The 22273-nt window shown below is 34.4% G+C and overlaps 2 protein-coding genes across 2 annotated transcripts in view; one reads left to right on the top strand and one right to left on the bottom strand.

The window, feature by feature from the left end:
• LOC136028526 (uncharacterized) overlaps positions 1 to 22273 on the top strand; it is a 69436-nt gene that overhangs the window by 9677 nt on the left and 37486 nt on the right. The window contains exons 2-5 of the mRNA XM_065706370.1: positions 7822 to 8073; positions 13530 to 13816; positions 16288 to 16350; positions 18654 to 18693. Coding sequence (XP_065562442.1) covers positions 7822 to 8073; positions 13530 to 13816; positions 16288 to 16350; positions 18654 to 18693 — 642 coding nt within the window. The remainder of the gene's footprint in view (positions 1 to 7821; positions 8074 to 13529; positions 13817 to 16287; positions 16351 to 18653; positions 18694 to 22273) is intronic.
• Positions 1 to 22273, bottom strand: part of LOC136028215 (uncharacterized) — a 177216-nt gene that overhangs the window by 118334 nt on the left and 36609 nt on the right. The window lies entirely within an intron of this gene.

Below are 22273 nucleotides of genomic sequence, written 5' to 3'. Positions count from 1 at the left end.
AATTCTTGGAAAACGTGAAAATTGGGGTATTTTTATCTTACGAATAGATAATCGGATCTTAATGAAATTTGATTTTTAGAAGTAATTCATGTCTCAGAGCTCTTATTTCAAATCCTGACCAGATCTTTTGACATTGGGGAGAGTTGGAGGGGGAAATCTTGGAAAAACACTTAGAGTGGAGGAATCAGGATGAAGCTTGGTGGATAGAATAAACAAATGTCCTTGATACGTGATTGACAGAATCGTACTGGATACGCTCTCTTTGGGGGAGTTGGGGGGAGGGGTTCAGTGATTTGGCGAGTTTGGTGCTTCTGGACGTGCTAGGACGATGAAAATTGGTAGGCTTGTCAGGGAGCTGCACAATGTGACTTGATAAAGTTGTTTTCCCAGATTCGACCATCCGGGGGCTAAAGGGAGAGAAAAGTTAGAAAAAATTAGGTATTTATAACCTACGATTGGGTGATCGGATCTTAATGAATTTTGATATTTAGAAGGACATCGTGACTCAGAGCTCTTATTTTAAATCCTGACCGGCATTAAGCCTCTTATATTCCTTTTTAAATCTATCTATTGATTCATAGAATTTTGTTAGAGCTCATACCATATGATCTCTTGGCTCTTAGCTATTCTCGCCTCGTCACAAGTGCCATATGAACTTTTAGCTCTTGTTTTTTTTAATAGTAATGCTAGGAAATCCTGCGCCCTTTTCATTGAATTTCTCTTCCCCCATGAAATATTCTTCCAAGGAAAGATCCTCCCATATAGCCCCTCCCCTCAACCTCAAACCCAAATCAAAAAATTCCCCTGAAAACGTTGACACACTTCCTTGGTTGCCCCCTCCTCGGTACCTCGCAATTTACGCTAAAGTGTTGTGAATTTTTAAAAAGCTTGTTATCCTAATTAAAAGGTCCTTGTGTCTCATTATTTCAAATTCATTATCTATGATCATTATTCCGTATATGAAAGGGGCTGTCTCCCCTTCAAAGTCCCGCTCTTTAAGCTAAGGTTCGGCTCTTTGTCAAAAGCCTACTTCTTAAAACAATGAAAACATTTTAGAGTAAAGAGCGACGTGTTTACGAGTGGAAAACCCCTTTCATATACGGAATATTTTATGTTTGTTTTAAGTTTTAACGTCACTCACTACTTGTAGTTAATTGTTTTTAATTGTTTTAAGAAGTAGAATTGTGTCAAAGTGTCTAACTTTAGGGTAAAGAAAGAGGGATTGCGGAGGGGACAACCCATTTCATATACGGATTAATTTCTGTTCGTTTCAAGTTCTAATGTCGCTCCTTTGAATTAATGTATGTTTGATTTTGGCTCTCCGTATATAAATTATTTAAATGAAATTTGTATATTAATTCTTTTTTTGATTAAATGGCTTTCTCTTATTTTTCATCAGATGATTTTGAGAAATAAGGGGTGGGGAAGGAGGCCTTGTTGCCCTCCAATTTTTCGGTTACTTAAAAAGGCAACTAGAACTTTTAATGTTTAACGAACGTTTTTATTTCTAATAAATATACATAACTTAAGAATTAACTTACGTAATAAACTTTTATATTCTTATATTTTTGACTGTATATATGAGGGGGTTTGTCTCCTCGTTAATGCCTCGTTCTTCACACTAAATCTTAAGTTTTGTCCCAATTCTTTAAGAATGACCCCTGAAACAGAAAGGTCATAGAATAAATAGTTGAAATTACTAAAATAACTTTAGCATCAAGAGCGAAGTATTTATCTCCTCCCAAATACCTCGTTATTTATGCTAAAGTATTTTTAGAACCCCTCCTATGCGTAATAATCTCTGTTCGTTTTAAGTTTTAATGCTTCTCCTTACTTTCAATTGAAAAAACTTTTTCATGTTTATATTTTCATTTATTTTTTTAATAGTAATGCTAGAAAATCGTGCGCCCTTTTCATTGAATTTCTCTTCCCCTATGAAATATTCCTCCGAGGAAAGATCCTCCCACATAGCCCCCTTCTCTCAACCCCACACCCAAACCAAAACAATCCCCCTGAAAACGTCTGCACACTTCCCAATAACCATTACTGTATGTAAACATTAGTCAAAGTTTGTAACTTTTAGCCCCTCCCTCAGGGACTGTAGGGGGGTAAGTCATCCCTAAAGACATAGTTATTATGGTTTTCGACTATGCGGAACAAAATAGCTATCTCAAAATTTTGATCCGTTGACTTTGGGAAAAAAACGAGCGTGGGAGGGGGCCTATGTGCCCTCCAATTTCTTGGTCACTTAATAAGGGCACTAGAACTTTTCTCTTCCGTTAGAATGAGCCCTCTTGCAACACTCTAGGACCACTTGGTCGATACGATGACCCCTGGAAAAAAAAAAAAAACAAAAACAAACAAACAAACAAATAAACACGCACCCGTTTTTTGTCTTCAGGCAAAAAATACGAAATCCCACATTTTTGTAGATTAGACCTTGAAATGTTTTTATAGGGTTTTCTGATACGCTGAATGCGACGGTGTGATTTTCGTTAAGATTCCATGACTTTTAGGGGTGTTTCCCCCTATTTTCCAAAATAAGGCAAATTTTCTCAGGCTCGTAACTTTTGATGACAAAGACTAAATTTGATGAAACTTATATATTTGAAATAAGCATACAAATACGATTCTTTTGATATGTCTTTTAGCATCGAAATTCCGTTTTTTAGAGTTGTGTTTACTATTGAGCCGGGCCGCTTTTAGGGGGTGTTTTCCCCTATTTTCTAAAATGAGGCAAATTTTCTCAGGCTCGTAACTTTTGATAGGTTAGACTCAGAAGAAAGTTTAAAGTTTGACAAATAGAACATGACAAAAGTTGATTTGTTTTCATAATTTGGCAGAAGTAAGTCCCATTTTTACACTATATTAAATAAAAAAAACTAGTTTTTTTAACTGAAAGTAAGGAGCGACATTAAAACTTAAAACGAACAGAAATTACTCCGTATATGAAATGGGTTGTCCCCTCCGTAGTCCCTCGCTCTTTACGCTAAAGTTTGACTCTTTGCCACAATTCTACTTTTTAAAACAATTAAAAACTTTAGCGTAAAGAGCGAGGGACTGCGGAGGGGACAACCCATTTCATATACGGAGTAATTTCTGTTCGTTTTAAGTTTTAATGTCGCTCCTTACTTTCAGTTAAAAAAACTAGTTTTTTTTATTTAATTTCTGAACGTTTTTGAATTAATGCATGTTTGATTTTGGCTCTCCGCACATAAATTATTGAAATGAAATTAGTATATTAATTTTTTTTTGGCTAAAACGTCTGTACACTTCCCAATAACCATTACTATATGTAAACACTGGTCAAAGTTTGTAACTTGCAGCCCCTCCCCCAGGAATTGTGGGGGAGTAAGTCATTCCCAAAGATATAGTTATTATGGTTTTCGACTATGCGGAACAAAATGGCTATCTTAAAATTTTAATCTGTTGACTTTTGGAAAAAAATTAGCGTGGGAGGGGGCCTATTTGCCCTCCAATTTTTTTATCACTTAAAAGGGCACTAGAACTTTTCATTTCCGTAAGAATGAGCCCTCTTGCGACACTCTAAGACCACCTGGTCGATACGATGACCCCAGGGGAAAAGAAAAAAACAACAACAAACAAACAAATAAACATGCACCCGTGATTTGTCTTCTGGCAAAAAATATGAAATTCCACATTTTTTTAGATAGGAGCTTGAAATTTTTGCTATAGAGTTCTCTGATATGCCGAATGCGATAGTGTGATTTTCGTTAAGATTCTATGACTTTTAGGGGATGTTTCCCCCTTTTTTCCAAAATAGGGCAAATTTTCTCAGGCTCGTAACTTTTGATGACAAAGACTAAATTAATTGGAACTTATATATTTAGAATCAGCGTGAAAATTCGATTCTTTTGATGTATCTTTTAGCATCAAAATTCCGTTTTTTAGAGTTCCGTTTACTATTGAGCCGGGTCGCCCCTTACTACAGTTCTTTACCACGAACTGTTTGAAAAGAAAATAATTCGGTATTTCGGGGCTTCTGACATTATTACTCCTTTGCGGAAGTTAGGCTCAAAATTGAAAAATGATTATATTTTTTCTCTGGGCCCCTTCCACCTCTTAGTTCGTTTATTTTCCCGTTAGTTTTCACCTGTTTTCGCTTTATAGTTGTGTTATCTCTTAGCAGTTCTTTCGTTAGTTGAGTTATGGTTGTGGTATATATGTTTTATCGCTCGTATAGTTGTGTTATTTTCAAATTATACTCCATAATAGAGAGGCTCCGAACACCCAGCATTGTATATTAAGCTCTGAATTTGACGTTTTTTCTAACGTGACCAGATTCGTCCTGCGCCCTTTTCATTGAATTTTTTCCCCCATGGCATATTTCTCCAAGGAAAGATCCTCCCACATAGCCCCCTACCTCAACCCTACCCCCAAAACCAAAAAAATCCCCCTAAAAACGTCTGTACACTTCCCAATAACCATTATTATATGTAAAAACTGGTTGAAGTTTGTAACTTGCAGCCCCTCCCCCAGGAACTATGGGGGAGTAAGTCACCCCCAAATACATAGTTCTTATGATTTTCGACTATGTTGAACAAAATGGCTATCTCAAAATTTTGATCCGTTGACTTTGGGAAAAAATGAGCGTGGGAGGGGGCCTAGATGCCCTCCAATTTTTTTGGTCACTTAAAAAGGGCACTAGAACTTTTCATTTCCGTTAGAATGAGCCCTCTTGCGACATTCTAGGACCACTTGGTCGATACGATGACCCCTGGGAAAAAAAAAAAAAAAACAAAAACAAACAAATAAACACGCACCCGTGATTTGTCTTCTGGCAAAAAATGCTAAATTCCACATTTTTGTAGATAGGAGCTTGAAACTTCTACAGTAGGGTTCTCTGATACGCTGAATCTGATGGTGTCATTTTCGTTAAGATCCTACGACTTTTAGGGGGTGTTTCCCCCTATTTTCCTAAATTAGGCAAATTTTCCCAGGCTCGTAACTTTTGATGGGTAAGACTAAACTTGATGAAACTTATATATTTAAAATCAGCATTAAAATGCGATTCTTTTGATGTAGCTATTGATATCAAAATTTAATTTTTTAGAGTTTTGGTTACTATTGAGCCGGGTCGCTCCTTACTACAGTTCGTTACCACGAACTGTTTGATTGGATTCCTTATTTTCGTTTTAGTAGATTTCTTTAAACTTCATTTATTTGTTCTCTTTCATTACTAGCTAGAAATCTTAAATTATTTTGGTTTCTTTTCAGCCCTTTGTTTTTTATAGCCTGAGTTGTTTTAGGTTTTTTTTTTCACCTTCGGTTTAACTCTATATATTATTCTACATTGTCCCCACCGGTTTTAGTTGCCATAAGGAAGGCGTATTGGTACGCTTACTGGTTAAACTTTTCTCTTGTCTTTATTTACTTTTTTATTACATTTTGGAATTCTTTTGATAAGAATTGAAATTGTGGAGGTCACTCTGATTTCAGATGTGACTTTGGGAAGTCGGTTGAAGAAGCCTACCTGTTGCCTAGGTAGTTATAGAAGGAATATCCTCTGACTTCGAATAATAATAATAATAATAATAATAATAATAATAATAAAATAAAAAAAAGAAAGAGAGAGAGATAAATGTGTTTGCCTTATCGTCATTTAAAATGCAATTATTGGATAAATCTTAGTCTCGGCGGAGATATTAAGACAAGTGTTTTTCTAATGGTCCAGAACAATAAAAAGTCTGCGTGAAACGGTTACCTAATATAGATACAGTGAAAGAAAAAAAAAAGATAAACTAAGCCCTTTCACCATCAACGGGGTATTGCACCCAAGGCCGTATGACGAGGGCTTGAATCCCCCCCCCCCCCCAAAAAAAAATGTTTATCCGACTCGTCAAATATAACAAAAGGAATATAGACAAAATTTTTGATACATTTTTAAAGGTTTTCTTTGTAATCCCCTTCCTCCAAAAAAAAAATCCTGGATACATTCTTTATTGCACCTATACCTCCCAAATTCAATAATATATCTATGTATATTCCTCACTGATACTTTGTTGTCACTAAGATCTAAGCTAACACCCCTCAACAAAATAAACTGAAAACTTCCTTAACAGTAATCTACACTACAATTAAAAAGATGTACTTTGCACCATTCTGAAGTATATCAGAATAAAGCTTCGTCTCTGGGAAAAACTAAAACTCATGCTTCAGGAAACCCAAGGGCAAAAAGGTGCTAAACCCGACTCTTGGCTGCTCAAACTTCCTAGCTATGCAGGGTTACCATAGTGATATATCACAACTTATAGTGATTTTTTTATATTGCCTAAAGAAAAAAAATCACTAAATCAGTACGTCAATGACTTTTAGGGGGTGTTTTCCCCTATTTTCTAAAACATGGCAAATTTTCTCAGGCTCGTAACTTTTGATGTGTAAGACTAAACTTGATGAAACTTATATATTTGAAATCAGCATTAAAATACGATTCTTTCGATGTAACTATTGCTATCCAAGTTTCGTTTTTTAGAGATTTGGTTACTATTGATCTGGGTCACTCCTTACTACAGTTCGTTACCACGAACTGTTTGACTATTGGCATTAAACTTCTGTTTTTCAGAGTTTCAGTTATTATTGAGCCGGGTCGCTCGTTACTACAGTTCCTTACCACGAACTGTTTGAAAAAAAATAATTAAAGTACCATTATTAAAGTTTAAATTTAAAAACATTTTTATCATACAGAAAGTGTTGAAAGTAGTTTCAACTATATGCAGGATGTTTAAAAGTTAAAAAATGAAGTGTATCAAACAGTTCGTGGTAACGAACTGTAGTAAGGAGCGACCCGGCTCAATAGTAACCAAAACTCTAAAAAATGGAATTTTGATATCAATAGCTACATCAAAAGAATTGCATTTTAATGCTGATTTTAAATATATAAGTTTCATCAAGTTTAGTCTTACCCACCGAAAATTACGAGCCTGAGAAAATTTGCATTATCTAAGAAAAAAGGGGGAAACATCCCCTTAAAGTCGTAGAATCTTAACGAAAATGATACCATCAGATTCAGCGTATCAGAGAACCCTACTGTAGAAGTTTCAAGCTCCTATCTACAAAAATGTGGGATTTTGTATTTTTTTTTGCCAGAAGACAGATCAGGGTTGCGTGTTTATTTGTTTGTTTTTGTTTTTGTTTTTTTCCCAGGGATCATCGTATCGACCAAGTGGTCCTAGAATGTTGCAAGAGGGCTCATTCTAACAGAAATGAAAAGTTCTAGTGCCCTTTTTAAGTGATCAAAAAAATTGAAGGGCATCTAGGCCCCCTCCCACGCTCATTTTTTCCCAAAATCAACGAATCAAAATTTTGAGATAGCTTTTTTGGAAATATTCATGTTCGCACCAAAAGCCAAAATTTAACAAAGTGATTTGATCATACAATCTCAAATTGGACATGTTAAAATGTCTGACATGTCTTTGTCAATTTTATAATAAAAAAAGAGTTATATAAAGATTGTGTTGAAGGCCAAAAAACGAAAAAAGAGCCTTTTTGTTTATCTGATGATCCTATTAATTTTTTATTTATTAATTTTATATTCAGAATAAACCTTCTAGAAGCCAGAAGGAATCTATTGTAGATTCCAAGTGTTGTTTTTCAAAACAAGAAGAATGTAAAAAAGGGAATTGTTCAAATTTTGCATCTGAATACCTCCTCCACCATATATTAAGAATATACCATATAATTAATCGTACTATACATATAACATATAATTAAATAACTTCATGCATATAATTAAATAAGTTAAAACCAAAAATATGTGTTTAATTAGTACTTTAAGTCTTAGATTAAGCCATATATTTACAGGTAACAATGAAGCTCGAAGGTCAATTGATAATGACCCTTATCGGAACAGTGTTGCAAGTACCCCAAAAACGTTGACTGAACTTAAAACGGAACGACGACGCTCTCGTGGGCAGAGTATTGATGGAGAAATGACAACAGTCCAAACGATTTATGGTCAAAAGGCTACAGAGACATATTATAGACCTCCTAGTCCGAACGCAAATTTTAACAAGTTTACTGGAGAGCCATTAGAAATTTTGGGTGATAATAAAGGTAGAAGATGCTGTGTTATAATGTAGCCTTCTTATTACCTCATTTCTGTTTCGGATAATGACAAGACGAAGGTCTCAGAAGAAAAAAAGCGCTTGGGAAGGATGAGAATTTTGACAAGTTTAGGCTTTAAAATTTACTTTTCTGAGTTATAGAAGGAAAAAACACGAATCATTATCTGTGTATTTAAGAATCTTTAGCGCCCTCACCTACTTATCCATGTAAAGTGAATACAAATAATCCAAAAATAGTTCCAAGTAGCTCAATTTTTTTAGATCTTAGTTTTTGCCCTACTGCTGAGGCCTTTGGTGTATTTCCTTTATAAATATTTTTGGAAGAGGAAAATATCATCGGGTTTCAATGTCAATGTATGCCAACATTCCTTGTTTAGTATATGCGTATCTTAATGTTCTATGGAAAATATTTGTTATTGGTTTAGTACTTTTTAATTTTGACTTTTGTTTAGGTCGTAAACAGGCAGCCAAGTCTATGATATGGACACTTGTTCCCATTTCATTTTGGTTAGAAAAAACTATGTTTCTAGTAACGTCTAATGTAGCGTTTTCTAGTAGATTGCTTGAAGTTCTGAGTCTAAGGTTTGTTCATATATGCCCTTTTTCTTGCTCTGCTTTCTCTATAAAATGGTCTTGAAACCACTTAGAACGGTTCTCTTTGTTAATTTGAAATTTGCGTACGAACAGATTGGAAACGACGATGTTATCCTGATTTGGTCCGTTAGTGTCTTGCTCTTGACCCTTATCTCTATTTTTTAATCTCGGGCAGCCGATAAAACCACTGCGTAGTACTGCTTTTGATTCCCGTAGCACCGGTATTGTAAATAACTTACTACTGGTATATAACGAATATCAACCGTGAAATAAACATGTAAAAATTTGCTTTCAGGACTAAAAAACCATAGATCTACAGTAGTACTATAGAAATGGAAATAAAATTTTGCATAAATGGAACCTCGTCAGGTCTTGCTATTTAGAACCACTTTACATGTGTTTTCCAATTTGAGGAACAAATTCTTCTGGTGTAAGAAAACAGAAATATTGTTTTAGACATTACAATATTTTTATTCTAAATTGATATTGCTTTACTTTCAGTTGGTGTGATAGTAAGTAATAATTGTAGATATATTATCTATGTTTTGATTTTGAACTTGATGATATATCAAGGTTCAAGACTTAAGGCACTATTTGAGAAGAGATGAGAGGGACGAAAAACCCTTCATCGTACAAACGGTTTTACCTGATTCGAAAGAGGTTTGAACCCAGGAGCACCCCTGGAGGATTGGCAGTGTTCCAATAATAGGTTCTTATTTTTAATAAAAAGGGTCACACTATCATGACAGAAGCCCATATGTAGCACCTACAATGAGTATTTATTCCGATTAGCGTCTACTGGTGGTCTTTTATCCGCTGGATGTATTGGATTGGCCATTTTCATTTCTTAAAGTTAAAGGATTGTGGCAATGACTGGGATAATTTTTCTTTAATGGTGATGATTTTCATGGTGCCAGGCTGCTAAAAACCTGGGGGATGTTATGTCACTAGTCTGCCATCTACCTAAGTTTTCTCTCTAGAGTTTTATCTATTGAATTTTCTTTTAATCAAAATATGGGTGTTCAGGGATAACATCCCTTGGAAGACCATTTCAAATGGAGGTGCAGCGTAGAGTGTAGTGAATATACTTTAGGAAATAGCCAGTGACCCCACATCTAGTCTCTCATTGAGAGGTTGTAAAGTTAACCGACGGGAGCTACAACTTCTTCTTGATGTCCTATTGGAGATCTTCTGGAGTGTCGTCGTTAGGGTTTAGTAGCCTCTTAAAAAGCGGAATTTTACAGTTTACAGGTATTTTGATATAATTTTATGTTTGATACTAAGATGAAGCCCCGTTTTTCATCTATACATTGTAATTTGTGCTCTTTTATTCTTTATTTTTGTTTTCCCTCCACAATAAAAAACGATCCTTAAAAACATGAAGACATTGACGACGCTATACGGTCTTTGTAACGGCGATATTTTCTACGAACATGATTTTGCTCTTGAAATATAATTAGTCTTCCAGAAACAGAGATCAGGGCTGTATATCAGGGTCTTAAGATCAGCACCGCTGATTTGGATCTTAAGGGTCTAGTGCCGTCTTACTTCCAGAAGCAGAGGAACTCCTCGGTTTGAGCCTTTATTTTAAAGTACTATAGATCCAGTAGCATTTATTGAAAGTGACTGTAGTTGTATAAGCCAGCGGGTCTAGTCATGTGGAGGAGGGAAGTCCTCAGACTAATCTTAGCAGGAATCTTGAAGCTCATTTCGTTTTTAGTTCGAAATATTTTATGCTCAATTATGAGATTTACTCAGAAAGCTGTTTTCAAATAATTTGCTAAATAAAATATTATCTTTAATTAGAGAGGAGACATGTCCCGCCTTGAAGAATTGATTGATTCCAAATGACTATTCATTAGGCAGATATTTGTAAGCTAGCGATGTATTCCATAGAAATCATCGACACAAACTTTAAGGAGGGGTGATTGCTTGAAGACCATATCCTCATCTGAATTGCTGCGTGGGGACTGGATGCTGGCCCAAAATCTATTATTCTCCGCAATCCCTCGCTATTTACGCTAAAGTTTGACTCTTTGTCACAATTTTACTTTTTAAAACAATTAAAAACTTTAGCCCAAAGAGTGAGGGATTGCGGAGGGGACAACCCATTTCATGTACGGAGTAATCTCTGTTCGTTTTAAGTTTTAATGTCGCTCCTTACTTTCAGCTAAAAAAAATTGTTTTTTTTTTTATTTAATAGAGTTAAAATCTTACCTTACGGCTGGAGATCTCACAACAAATAAAACTTCAGAGTTACGAGTTCCATTAAGATTTACGTAAACTCGGGGCTATAACTCGAAGTTGACTGTGAAGATATTTAAGAACAAAATTAGCCCAAGATAGGAAATACTGTGGACGCAACCTACGGAGAGATTTTTTTTTTACTTACTATTCATATTTAAAACGAGCTGACGGGCCTTTTCAAGAAGAAGAGAAAGTGATTTTAATATGGATGGGAAAGTACTAATCCAAACAATAGAACAGTAATTTATGTACGGCTGCTTAGTAGAATTATGAAGAAGCTTTAAAATACATCCAGGAAAAATATACCTAACTCACGTATCATGCTTATGTTTCTTGACACTTTTAATCGGATAAGGCTAATATCGTTCTTAAATGAAAGATTTTATATAGAGTGAGTCCTTGAAACCTAATAAACCTATTTTGTGATTTAAAAATATACTTTATAACTTGGAATAATATTCAAACCAGGAAATTGCACGCCAATACCAGAAAAAAATGAAACTTTTGACTTAGAAATATTTAGAGCGAGACAATTTGCTTCAAACCACTCATAAGCTATATCCATCAGTATTTGAAGCTTTATTTCCAAATTATTACCCACTTGGCACAAGCATGTGCACTATCATCAGGAAATGCAAATAAATCAACATTTTGTTTGATATATATTGAATTAGGATGCTACAACTCATCTGGGTGACATGTATTTGAACAAATGGACCTTGGAGCTTCTATTATAGTTGAATATAAGACATCGGCATATACAATATAAATAAAAGTACCATGTATACACTCTTGTGGAATCTCAAAGTTTATATCATAGAACTAATATGGTTCTTAAATGAAAGATTTTCATATAAAAGAAGTCCTTGAAACCTAAAAAACCTATTTTGTTTTCCAGAAATATACTTTTAGAACTTGGACAGTTCTAACCCTTAATTAAACAGTGAAAAATAGAGACAAAAGTTCTTGATATATCAACCACATACATCAATGATAATCATGAGCAGATAAACTTAAGTATAGACTTGCTATGTCTATCATTCCCATATATACAGCATAGGTATTTTTCAAATATCACGTATTTTTCTTAATATCATGTAAGTTGAATTTTTAATGAAGGTGGCGCAAACTTCTTTTTCTATAAGTATTCTCTAGGTATTTTTCAAATATCATGTAAGTTGAATTTTTAATGCAGGTGGCAAAAAAACTTCTTCTTCTTCTAATTGCAAACAAAATGTTGCTGAACTTATAGTTATAGACCTGCTATATCGATTATTCCCATATATACAGCATAGGTATTTCTATGACCAACAAATAAAAGTTCAAATGGGGGTAAGTCCTTTTATTAGACAGTGGACTTTTATTTATTTGTCATAAAAAGACAGTGTGGTCTTCAAAAAAAAACTTACGTCCTATGTATATTTTTTACATTTACATATTTATTGGCACATTGCCTTCCCCTTCATGATTTTTATGAAAATGCATTAATAATATGCAAAATTTTATAATAAGAGAGTTCTAGTTCCAAAAATTACAGAGAGGTATATAGGCTATCACCAAGTCCTTTCACCTCTTTGTCTCCTTCATCAGAAAAACTAGCCACTGGACGCACTATTATCCTCCAGTCAGTAAACAATGAGTGCACACTACTTTATACATTAATACATTATAATGGATTGTGGGAAGTGTGGGTACCCGTGAGTGAAAAATAAAAGAAACTTTTAAAATTGAAAAATAATACGAAAAAGTTTGAATATAATGCTATATAATATTATGTTATATATAAATATATACATACACACATATAAATATATATATATATATATATATATATATATATATATATATATATATATATATATATATATATATATATATATATATGTGATTCGGTAAATTTTATAATATTTAGTTTACCTATTGTTGCTAAAAAGAGGGATATATTAACAGGATAAGCTTGTTTTGGTTTTACTTGGTAGTTTTACATTTGCTGTTTTTTTTTTCTTTCATAGGCATGTATTTTGGGGGTGATACCTGACACGGGGATGCCATGGATATTCTATGGTAGCCACAACACTGTGCTGGTTAGAGAATTTAAAGTGGCGATATCCTATATAGGCCAGTGTATTCTCCTGATGAGCCCTTGTGTTGGGTTGTTGCCTCTGAAATATTTGTCAATATTATTTTTTCTATTGTTTGGTAAATGACGACTTATACTTATTGACGACATGACTGCCTGTCCATGGATTATTCTTTATGGTTGATTGTGTATTGCTAAGCTGTTTGACCTATGTGATTGTATGGATGAGTAGGGTTAAGTCCTCATTCAAGTGCTGGTCTATATTAATCACTAATTTAGGAAAACAGTCTTCCTTTTCTCCTTCTGTCTCTCTCTTTTTTTCTTTTTTTTTTCTTTTTTTTTTTTGTGCTGTTGCATTGGTGATTTCTCTTTTCATGAAAAATTTTATTAGAATTTTATTAGAAATATATATATATATATATATATTTCAAATAAAATTCTAATAAAATTTGGCGTTAGTTCCTACTATTCGTGACAGAAAAAAGAAACTTTCCTCCTAGTAACAAAGTCACTCCTTTTTTTAGGCGCCGTGCATTTATATTGGGAATATTTATCAGCTGGAAGCCGAGTGCTGAGAAATTTTATCCAACATCTAACAACTGACATTGAAAGGGAAGTTTTTCTTTTATCAATGCCAGAATTCCTCCGATGCCACAGGCCAACAGTAAACTATTTGAAATACATATTAGTTGGTATTTTGGGAGACGAATCAGTTGGTATTTATGACGAATTTTGGAGTATTATTATAGAGGTCACCGAGGTTTATATAAGATATATCCTGGACCAGGAAAGTACAGACGCCGAGGATAGGGTAAGACATCTAGACCTCGTACTTTTATTAAATATTGGGTTTCATGGGTAAGACTTTCTGATACAAATTTGAAAGTTGCTTCATTTGCCGGATTTACATCTCTGGATGAGAAAAAAAAAGTCGATCTGAGTGAATAGTCTGTGCGATTCTGTCATAGATCAGAGCTAGAACATTTATTTAACCGACCAGAAACATTTTACTTAATGCAATTAAGTTTTACTATTTATTTACTAGAGAAAACTATATTGTTGACATTCTCATTACGCAAGTAATTAAAGGAGTCTCTTTTTTACCTTTTTGGAATTCTCTAGGGAAATTTTATTCTAAAATTTTATTATAGACGCCAAAATTCAAATAGTTGCTTGGTTCTTTTACCTGACTAAACTTACTTTGCTTTGCTTGTTTTTGTTTTATTAAGTTAAACAAAAAATGTTAATCTATTTACAATAATGATAGAATAGTACAACAACTAAAGTTAAAAGTACAGTCCTTTAGGGCTTTCACGTCACAACAATAACACCAACACTTCTGCTACAACATGTAAACCCAGCTTTGTCATGACCGGAAGACGATAAACAAGAATTAGCTTTCTGGGTTATCAGTTTTCTTGTTTAATCTTAACTAGTTATGGGTGAAGAAGAGATGAACAAATAGAAATCACTATAAGAGAAAGTATCAGAATCTTTGGAAACCCAAAAGAAGTAACTAAATCTAAACTGTCCCTTCTGCATTACGGAGAGGGCAGGCTCAAACTACTTTAACTGCGCTCAAAAGGTAAGTATTTCAAATATGAAACTAATTTAAGTACTAGTCTTCCCACTTTTAGTAATTTGCATTCTTTTGTAAGGACTTACTTTTAAGCTGATATTATGCTTATACTTATGAAGAAAAAAGCCTAATTTTACACTAGCTCTATGGGATGATTTTTTTGGGATGAATTCCTTTAGATTTTATTTGGCATGGTTTAGTTGCTATTCATATATCGTCGTAAAAAAGTAAGTAATGTGAGAAAAAACATTGGTCTGATCAAATATCTAAGATTTTTTTCGAAACCGTATGGATTACAAAACTCAGTCATCAATTGAATTACAGTTACATAGCAAAAACTCAATCTAGCCTTACCTTTGTATACACTATAGATGGCTTTAAGACAAGCAGAACGTTCAAAATATTGTTGTAACGGCAAATTTAATTTAATGGACCAAATTGTGCTTTAAGATGAGCCAATTTTGATTTCTGTATGTACAATTAAATAAAGAACAAGTTTTTTTTTAACCAAAAGCACGGAGCGACATTAAAGCTTAAAACAAGTAGAAATTATTCTGTATGAAAAATGGGCTGTCCCCTCCTCACTGCCTTGTTCTTTAGGCTAATGTTTCACTCTTCGTCACAACTCTTTGGCATAAAGAGCGAGGTGCTGAGGAGGAGAAACCCGGATTCAAATCGTAAGGATATCTGTTTGTTTGAAGTTTTAATGTCGCTCCTTACTTTCAGCTTAAAAACATTGTTTTTCTCATTTAATCTATGAGCGTTTTTCAATTAATTCAGGTTCAACTTTGCCTCAATGTGCATTTAAAATAAGAATAATTGAATATTAATTTTGGCTGATGTATTCCAGATATAAAGGGTTGCCCCTTCCTCAATACCGACGGAAATGCACAACACTTCGCATTTTCCGGAAATGCATCTGGTAGAAAATTCGATTTGGCCATTTGTTGTCATAGAAACTTTAAGAAGAGCTCATTCGATTGAAAATTGAAAGAGCTAGTACTATTTTAATAGCCAAAAGGTATTGGAGGGGAACTAATCCCTCTTACAATTTAAGTGAGTAAAGCATTGTAAGTGTATCCAGGCTGTCAAAGAGCATATATTTCGGGAACGATATTAAGTTTTGTTTTTCAGGTCAACTTCAGAAGGTATAATATTAATATAAAAGACACCCTTTGTGTCAGGATTAAAAATCGTAGAAAAAGTTTCTCCAACATACAAATAGCAACCCATATTATGAATTCTTATAGGAAAAATAAACTGAAAATATATACAATGTTTTTTTTTCCATGAAGAAGCCTATGTCAATGTAAAAAATGAAATAAATACATAATAAAAAAATTAAAACTTTTTCGACGAAACAAGTTTTCCATAGAAAATAAAAGAGTTCCATTCATCCAAGAAGGAGCAAAAATAAATTTAAACAATGGTCCAAGCATAAAAATACCTCAAATCAGTATCAAAATGAAAAGAAATCGCCATAAATAGACGAGTCATACTCAAAACGATCAAAAATTAACATGAGTAGGGCTACTAATCCCCATACCTTCTCAAAACTGGATCACAATCTTCACTTATTGAAAAAAAAAGATTCCGACGTGTCAGATTAATGGACGTTCACTGATATTTCTTTGATAAGGTTCTAACAATTTCTTATTTAAGGAAGTAAGAAAAGTGATAACTTTTTAAACTTTTTTTTTAAGGAGCGAATGGAGGAAGTGTTCAACAAGAAGCCTGAATTTTGCAAGAACCTGAATCACTCTCAGGTAAAGCTCTCCTTTTAAGTCACATACATGTCGCGAAGTTGATTTGTGTCTCTCTCCCCTGGACATCCTGTAAACAGCTATCCAGTATGTGTCTGTGATGGGATTAAATGAGGGACTTTTTAGTTGAGCACCGTCGTCTGAGATGTCTTATAGAAAATTCTATGCCTTATAGTAGAATAAAAATCCAAATAGTAAATATTGATATTACGTTTTTGATTAGAATTGGATAACCATTTTCTTATTTTTAAAGCTGTTGCAATTCTTTCCCCTTCCAGCTTCCTTTTTCTTTTGAGTTTTTCCAAATGAATTCACTTTATTTAACAGGTGACTAAATATTTTGGCTTGGATTTATTTATTTTTCTAACATTTTATTTGGAATGTTTTCTTGGTTTTATCACGTTTGATAGTTAAATTGGTTCCAAAGAATTATCATTTTGAATTATCATCGCTATCATTTTCAATTTTGACACATTTTGGTTCTCGCTGTTCCTTATCTTCTAATCCTATTTTTCTTTCATTTTCATTTCTTTCATTTTGTATTTTCTTTACTTCAAACAATTTCCGCTGGATTCGGGATTGTCTGAGAGGGCGAGGGTATGAATCCTAGTATACCCAATTATTTAGTTTGGGACGAGGGTTAGTGGCGTGAATCTCTAAGCTCAGCCAGAGTCGACCCAGCTGTAAATGGGTACCTGGGGAACTCTAGGGAAGGTAAAGAGGAAGGGTGTGTGAAAGCACAGGATGGTTGGCCCCAGACCCCCATTGCACTTCCTGGCTGAAGGGCCAACAAATGGAGATCAGCACCGCCAGTAGGGACTGTAAAGTCTAATGCCGTACTCTTTATTATTTATCCTTTGAACAATTTACGAATGCCTTTTGCTTTAGCTGCCCTTATTCGTCTAGTCTTAAATGATGGTCTGGATTGTAGATTTGTTAAATATTCGGGTGGTGGAACAGAAACTTCTTTTTCTTCCAACAAGTTATCATTTTTAATACTTGGAAGTTCTCTTTTTTTGTCTTGTCTCATTTGATGGTCCAGGCTGTTCATTTTCACCCATTGTGAATTCAATGCCGAAGTCTTTTGCTTTATCCTCCCTAATTATTAGACCTTTCAACTATACTGAACAAAATGGCTACCTCAAAATTTTGATTGACTTTGAGGGAAAAGTGGGAGTGGGAGGGGGACTAGTTGCCCTCCAATCTTTTTAGTCGTTAAAATGGGCGCTAGAACTTTAATTCTGTTCAAATGAAACCTTTCCCGATATTCTCAAATAAAGAACACACATCCGGGCTTACACCTTGTAATGGGTGACACTAAACTTAACGAATCTTGCATATTTAGAATCATCATAACAAGCCAATTCTTTTGATATGTCTACAGATGTCTTCGAAAATTTGTTTTGTAGGATTTCAGTTACTATTGTGCCTCGTCACTCCTTACACACAGTTGGTTACCACGCACTGTTTGACAGTAGAAAGATAGATTTTGTTTAACATATGCTCTAGCATATAAATCTAGTCCTAGTCCACATAAGTCTATGCAAATGTGTCATCTATGTAAATAATAGTACTTGCCTTGGAAATTCTTGCCTGTAGAAATATTTTCCGTGAATCCTGCCTGGTCACTCAAAGCAGACTTGTAAAAACAATATATTAAACTTACTCTTCTGGGGCTCTCTTCATTTAGTCATATTCATAGTTGAATAATTGGTAAATTGCTAATCGAAAATTCCCTGTGTACCCGTCGTCATTTATATATCCCCCTGTGCCCTCCGGCGTCTCTGTTGTAGTTGTGTCCCTGTGTCTCGGTCATGATTTATATTCCCTGTGTCCCGGTCGTCATTTGTATCCCAGTGTCCCTGTCTGTAATTTCGTCAGTCGACAAACATGACGTGAGTCGACAAATAACTTCATGACGGCATAATACTCAATCCTTATAATGACGTCAGTCGACAAATATGCATGACGTCAGTCAACACACAACACACAAACAACTTATTTTATATTTATAGATTGAGACGACCGTCTTTGCTTGTACCATTTTTTCTTGATAACAGAAGTTTTAGGGGAAATACTTAATGCTTCCTTCCAATCAACATTGCGCCTTTGTTACTTATTTTCATGTTGTAGTAAAGCTTTCCAGCTACAGAAGTCAACGCATGACATACCCCGTCATCAAGAGCCAAATTATAGCAACAGGATAAGTATTTTTGCCCCTGGCTCTATTACTTTCCTTCTTCAATTTCCTCTTTATTGTTGTTTTTTAGCTTTTTGAGATATTATTTATGCACTTTATTTTACAGACAACCTCGACGACTTCTTCTCAAACTGTGACTTCTTCAGGTACGTTCATTGTTTCTCAAAGTATATTATTTTTCTATCTATAGTGTGTTCCTAAGTCACCTCATTTCATGCTTAAACCAAGATTCTCCCATGTTAAACATCTGTAAACGATGTTGTATCCTCACCCCTAACCATAAAAGTTCTAAAACCTTTTGTATTATTCGTATTTATTTGAAAACTTATATGTATTTTGGACTGTTCGTTTTAATTTTTTGAAAAATCAACAGAAAATAAAAATGAATCACCGCAAATTCACAGGAAAAAATAAATCAAAATGAATATATTTATTGTCTGGTAATAATCCCTGATAATAAGATTCATGATAAAAATATGATAATGAGAATGATAATAATTTCTGGAAATATCAGCAATTCAAGGTTTTATTTTTTAATCTTTCTTTCAATGTTATAAATATAACTTTATAGTTTTATATAGTTTTTATGTATACCTTCGAATTTCCTTTGGAAGACAGAGACGGAGGAAGGAGTTGCATTAGGAGTAGTGGTAGCAGTAGTAGTAGTAATAGTAGGAGTAACATTAGTTGGAGTAGTAGTAGTGGTAGCAGTAGGAGAAGTAGTAGTAATAGGAGTAGAAGACAGAGCAATGAGCTTTTGACAGAACGGAAAACCTCAAACCACCTCAAAACACCAGAAGAACTCCAACCTTTTGCACACAGCATATCCTTGTCAGTCCATTTGTCAAGGCATATCTTTTAATTTAGTTTAACATCCTCCTCGACATTTTTTTGAAGTTTTGCCTTCCTATGATTAGCCATTTAGGACACACCCAGGGTAAACATTTCCATTACTTTAAGAGCAAACCCTGTATGTAAACAATGGAAAAATTGCATAATTTATAACTCTTTCCCCGAAGGCTGAGGAAGGGGTGGGGCATTCCCGGGGACATAGTTATTAGACCTTTGCGATATTTGTTTCGCGGTTTCAAGAATTTTCTCACTGTTGTGGAGGAATTATATGAATGGAAGAATTGCGGGAGGTTGAGGCTACTCTCTAATCACTTCTAAGGATTCCCCTAACATACCCTGAAAGCTTATTAATTTTAGCTGTCCCTGACATATTAATGATACGCCCTTTTGACAATCAAATGGTCATAGGATCTCTTAATTCTTTTAATATTACTCTCAACCATTCCTGAAAGCAGATAGAAGTGAAGGAATTCTTCGTCTCTAGTCTTTGTCGTAAAAAGGCTGCACTTGCAAGCAATCGTAGTCTCTGGTAGTTTAAGTCAAAGTCACAAGTAGCCACAATAGCAATCGCAAGTAGACACGGTTCCAATTGCAGTCAAAGTAGCAGTAGTAGTGACCCAGAAAGTGTCAAGTGTTTGACCTTTGCCGTTCCTAAGATATTGCAGATACGTCTCCAAGACATTTAAAATATGCCTTTTACACCCATGTGCACATAGGGTCGTTTGATTTAGTTAACATTTCAATCGAGATTCTCCAAAAGTCAACTCAGTCCTATTTTGGCCCTTTTGAACACACAGACGGTCAACCTTTTCCCCTCCTCTTTCTCAAAGATAGCAATAGAAAGCAATAGAGAACTTGCATGGCTTATAACTTATGCTCCAGGGGCTATGGGGTCAATATAATTTTTGGAGACATAGTAATTTGAGCTTAACTTTGTTATGAACAAGACCGCTATTTATGAAATAGATTGAATAGTTTTTGACAATGAAGGTTATAATCATGATTGAAAATGGGAAAAAAGGGGAATAGTAGGAGTTGACCTTCATGGAAGTGCAGGACCAGAATAGGTCCATGTAGGGTCCAAGACAAAGCACAACATCTCAGAATTTTACTATACCTACATTTGCTAGTAGAATGGTAAATTCCAATTTGACAGTACGGTTATTTTAAGGGGAAAGTCTCTAAATTCATTGCAATGTTAATTTTTCTATGCTTTGAAAAGAGATCTTGCTCTCTAACCCGAAATGTCATTAAAATCAGTTTTAGCATAAAAGATCTTTGAAAAAGGATCTAAAAGATTTTACAATTAGTTCCAAGGAAAAAAAAAAAAAAAAAACACCAGTTAAACCTAGTAGCTTTATTTTGAAAAAGGTTTGGAGGGTAAAAATGAAAAATACAAAAAACTGGAACCGCTTAAGACTAAAAAATACTTCTAAAATCAATTGGCTGGATTGAAAACTCTAGATCTTAAAATTTATTCCTCAGCGCTTATCTTTGTGTTTTTAAAAGTTAAGTTTTTTAAGGTTTATTAAACACTCTTTACGCTAATGTTTGACTCTTTCTCTTAACTCTACTTTTTAAAACAGTAAAAAACTTGAGCGTAAAGAGAGATCCGTTGAGGAGGGAAAACTCCTTTCATATACGGGGTAAGCTCTATTCGTTTTAAGTTTTAACGTTACTCCTTACTTTCAGTTAAAAAACTTGTTGTTTTATTTAATTTCTGAACGTTTTTGAATTTTAATACATGTTTTGATTTTGGCTCTCCGCAGATACATAATTAAAACAAATTTTGCATATTACTTTTTTTGGCTAAATAGCTTTTTCATAGTCTTATGTTTGATTACTAAATAAGCCAAATATAAATTTATATTTTTATGGCATTTGGTGAACACATGGTTAATTATTAACAAAGTTGTTATTAAACAGTTCGTGGTAACGAACTGTAGTAAGGAGCGACCCGGCTCAATAGTAACCAAAACTCTAAAAAATTGAATTTTGATATCAATAGCTACATCAAAAGAATTGCATTTTAATGCTGATTTTAAATATATAAGTTTCATCAAGTTTAGTTTTACTTATCAAAAGTTACAAGCCTGAGAAAATTTGGCTTATTTAATAAAATAGGGGGAAACACCCCCTAAAAGTCGTAGAACCTTAACGAAAATGACACCATCAGATTCAGCGTATCAGAGAACCCTACTGTAGAAGTTTTAAGCTCCTATCTACAAAAATTTGGAATTTTGTATTTTTTGCCAGAAGACAAATCACGGGTGCGTGTTTATTTGTTTGTTTGCTTGTTTTTCGTTTTTTTCCCAGGGGTCATCGTATCGACAAAGTGGTCCTAGAATGTCACAAGAGGGCTCATTCTAACGGAAATGAAAAGTTCTAGTGCCCTTTTTAAGTGACCAAACAAATTGGAGGGCATCTAGGCCCCTTCCCACGCTCAATATTTTCCCAAAGTCAACAAATAAAAATTTTGAGATAGCCATTTTGTTCAACATAGTCGAAAATCATAATAACTATGTCTTTGGGGATGACTTACTTCCCCACAATCCCTGGGGAAGGGGCTGCAAGTTACAAACTTTGACCAGTGTTTACATATAGTACTGGTTATTGGGAAGTGTACAGACGTTTTCAGGGGGATTTTATTTTGTTTGGGGGTGGGGCTGAGGGGAGGGGGCTATGTTGGAGGATCTTTCCTTGGAGTAATCTATCATGAGGGAAGACAAATTCAAAGAAAAGGGAGCAGGATTTTCTAGCATTACTATAAGAAAACAATAAAAATAAACATGAAAACGTTTTTTTAAATGAAAGGAAGGAGTAGCATTGAATCTTAAAACGAACAGAGATTATTACGCATATGAGGGGTTCTAA

The sequence above is a fragment of the Artemia franciscana genome, chromosome 6 (assembly GCF_032884065.1).
Source record: "Artemia franciscana chromosome 6, ASM3288406v1, whole genome shotgun sequence".
NCBI lineage: Eukaryota > Metazoa > Arthropoda > Branchiopoda > Anostraca > Artemiidae > Artemia > Artemia franciscana.
The sequence above is the reverse complement of the archived record's forward strand: the minus strand, read 5'-3'. Positions and strand labels throughout refer to the sequence as shown.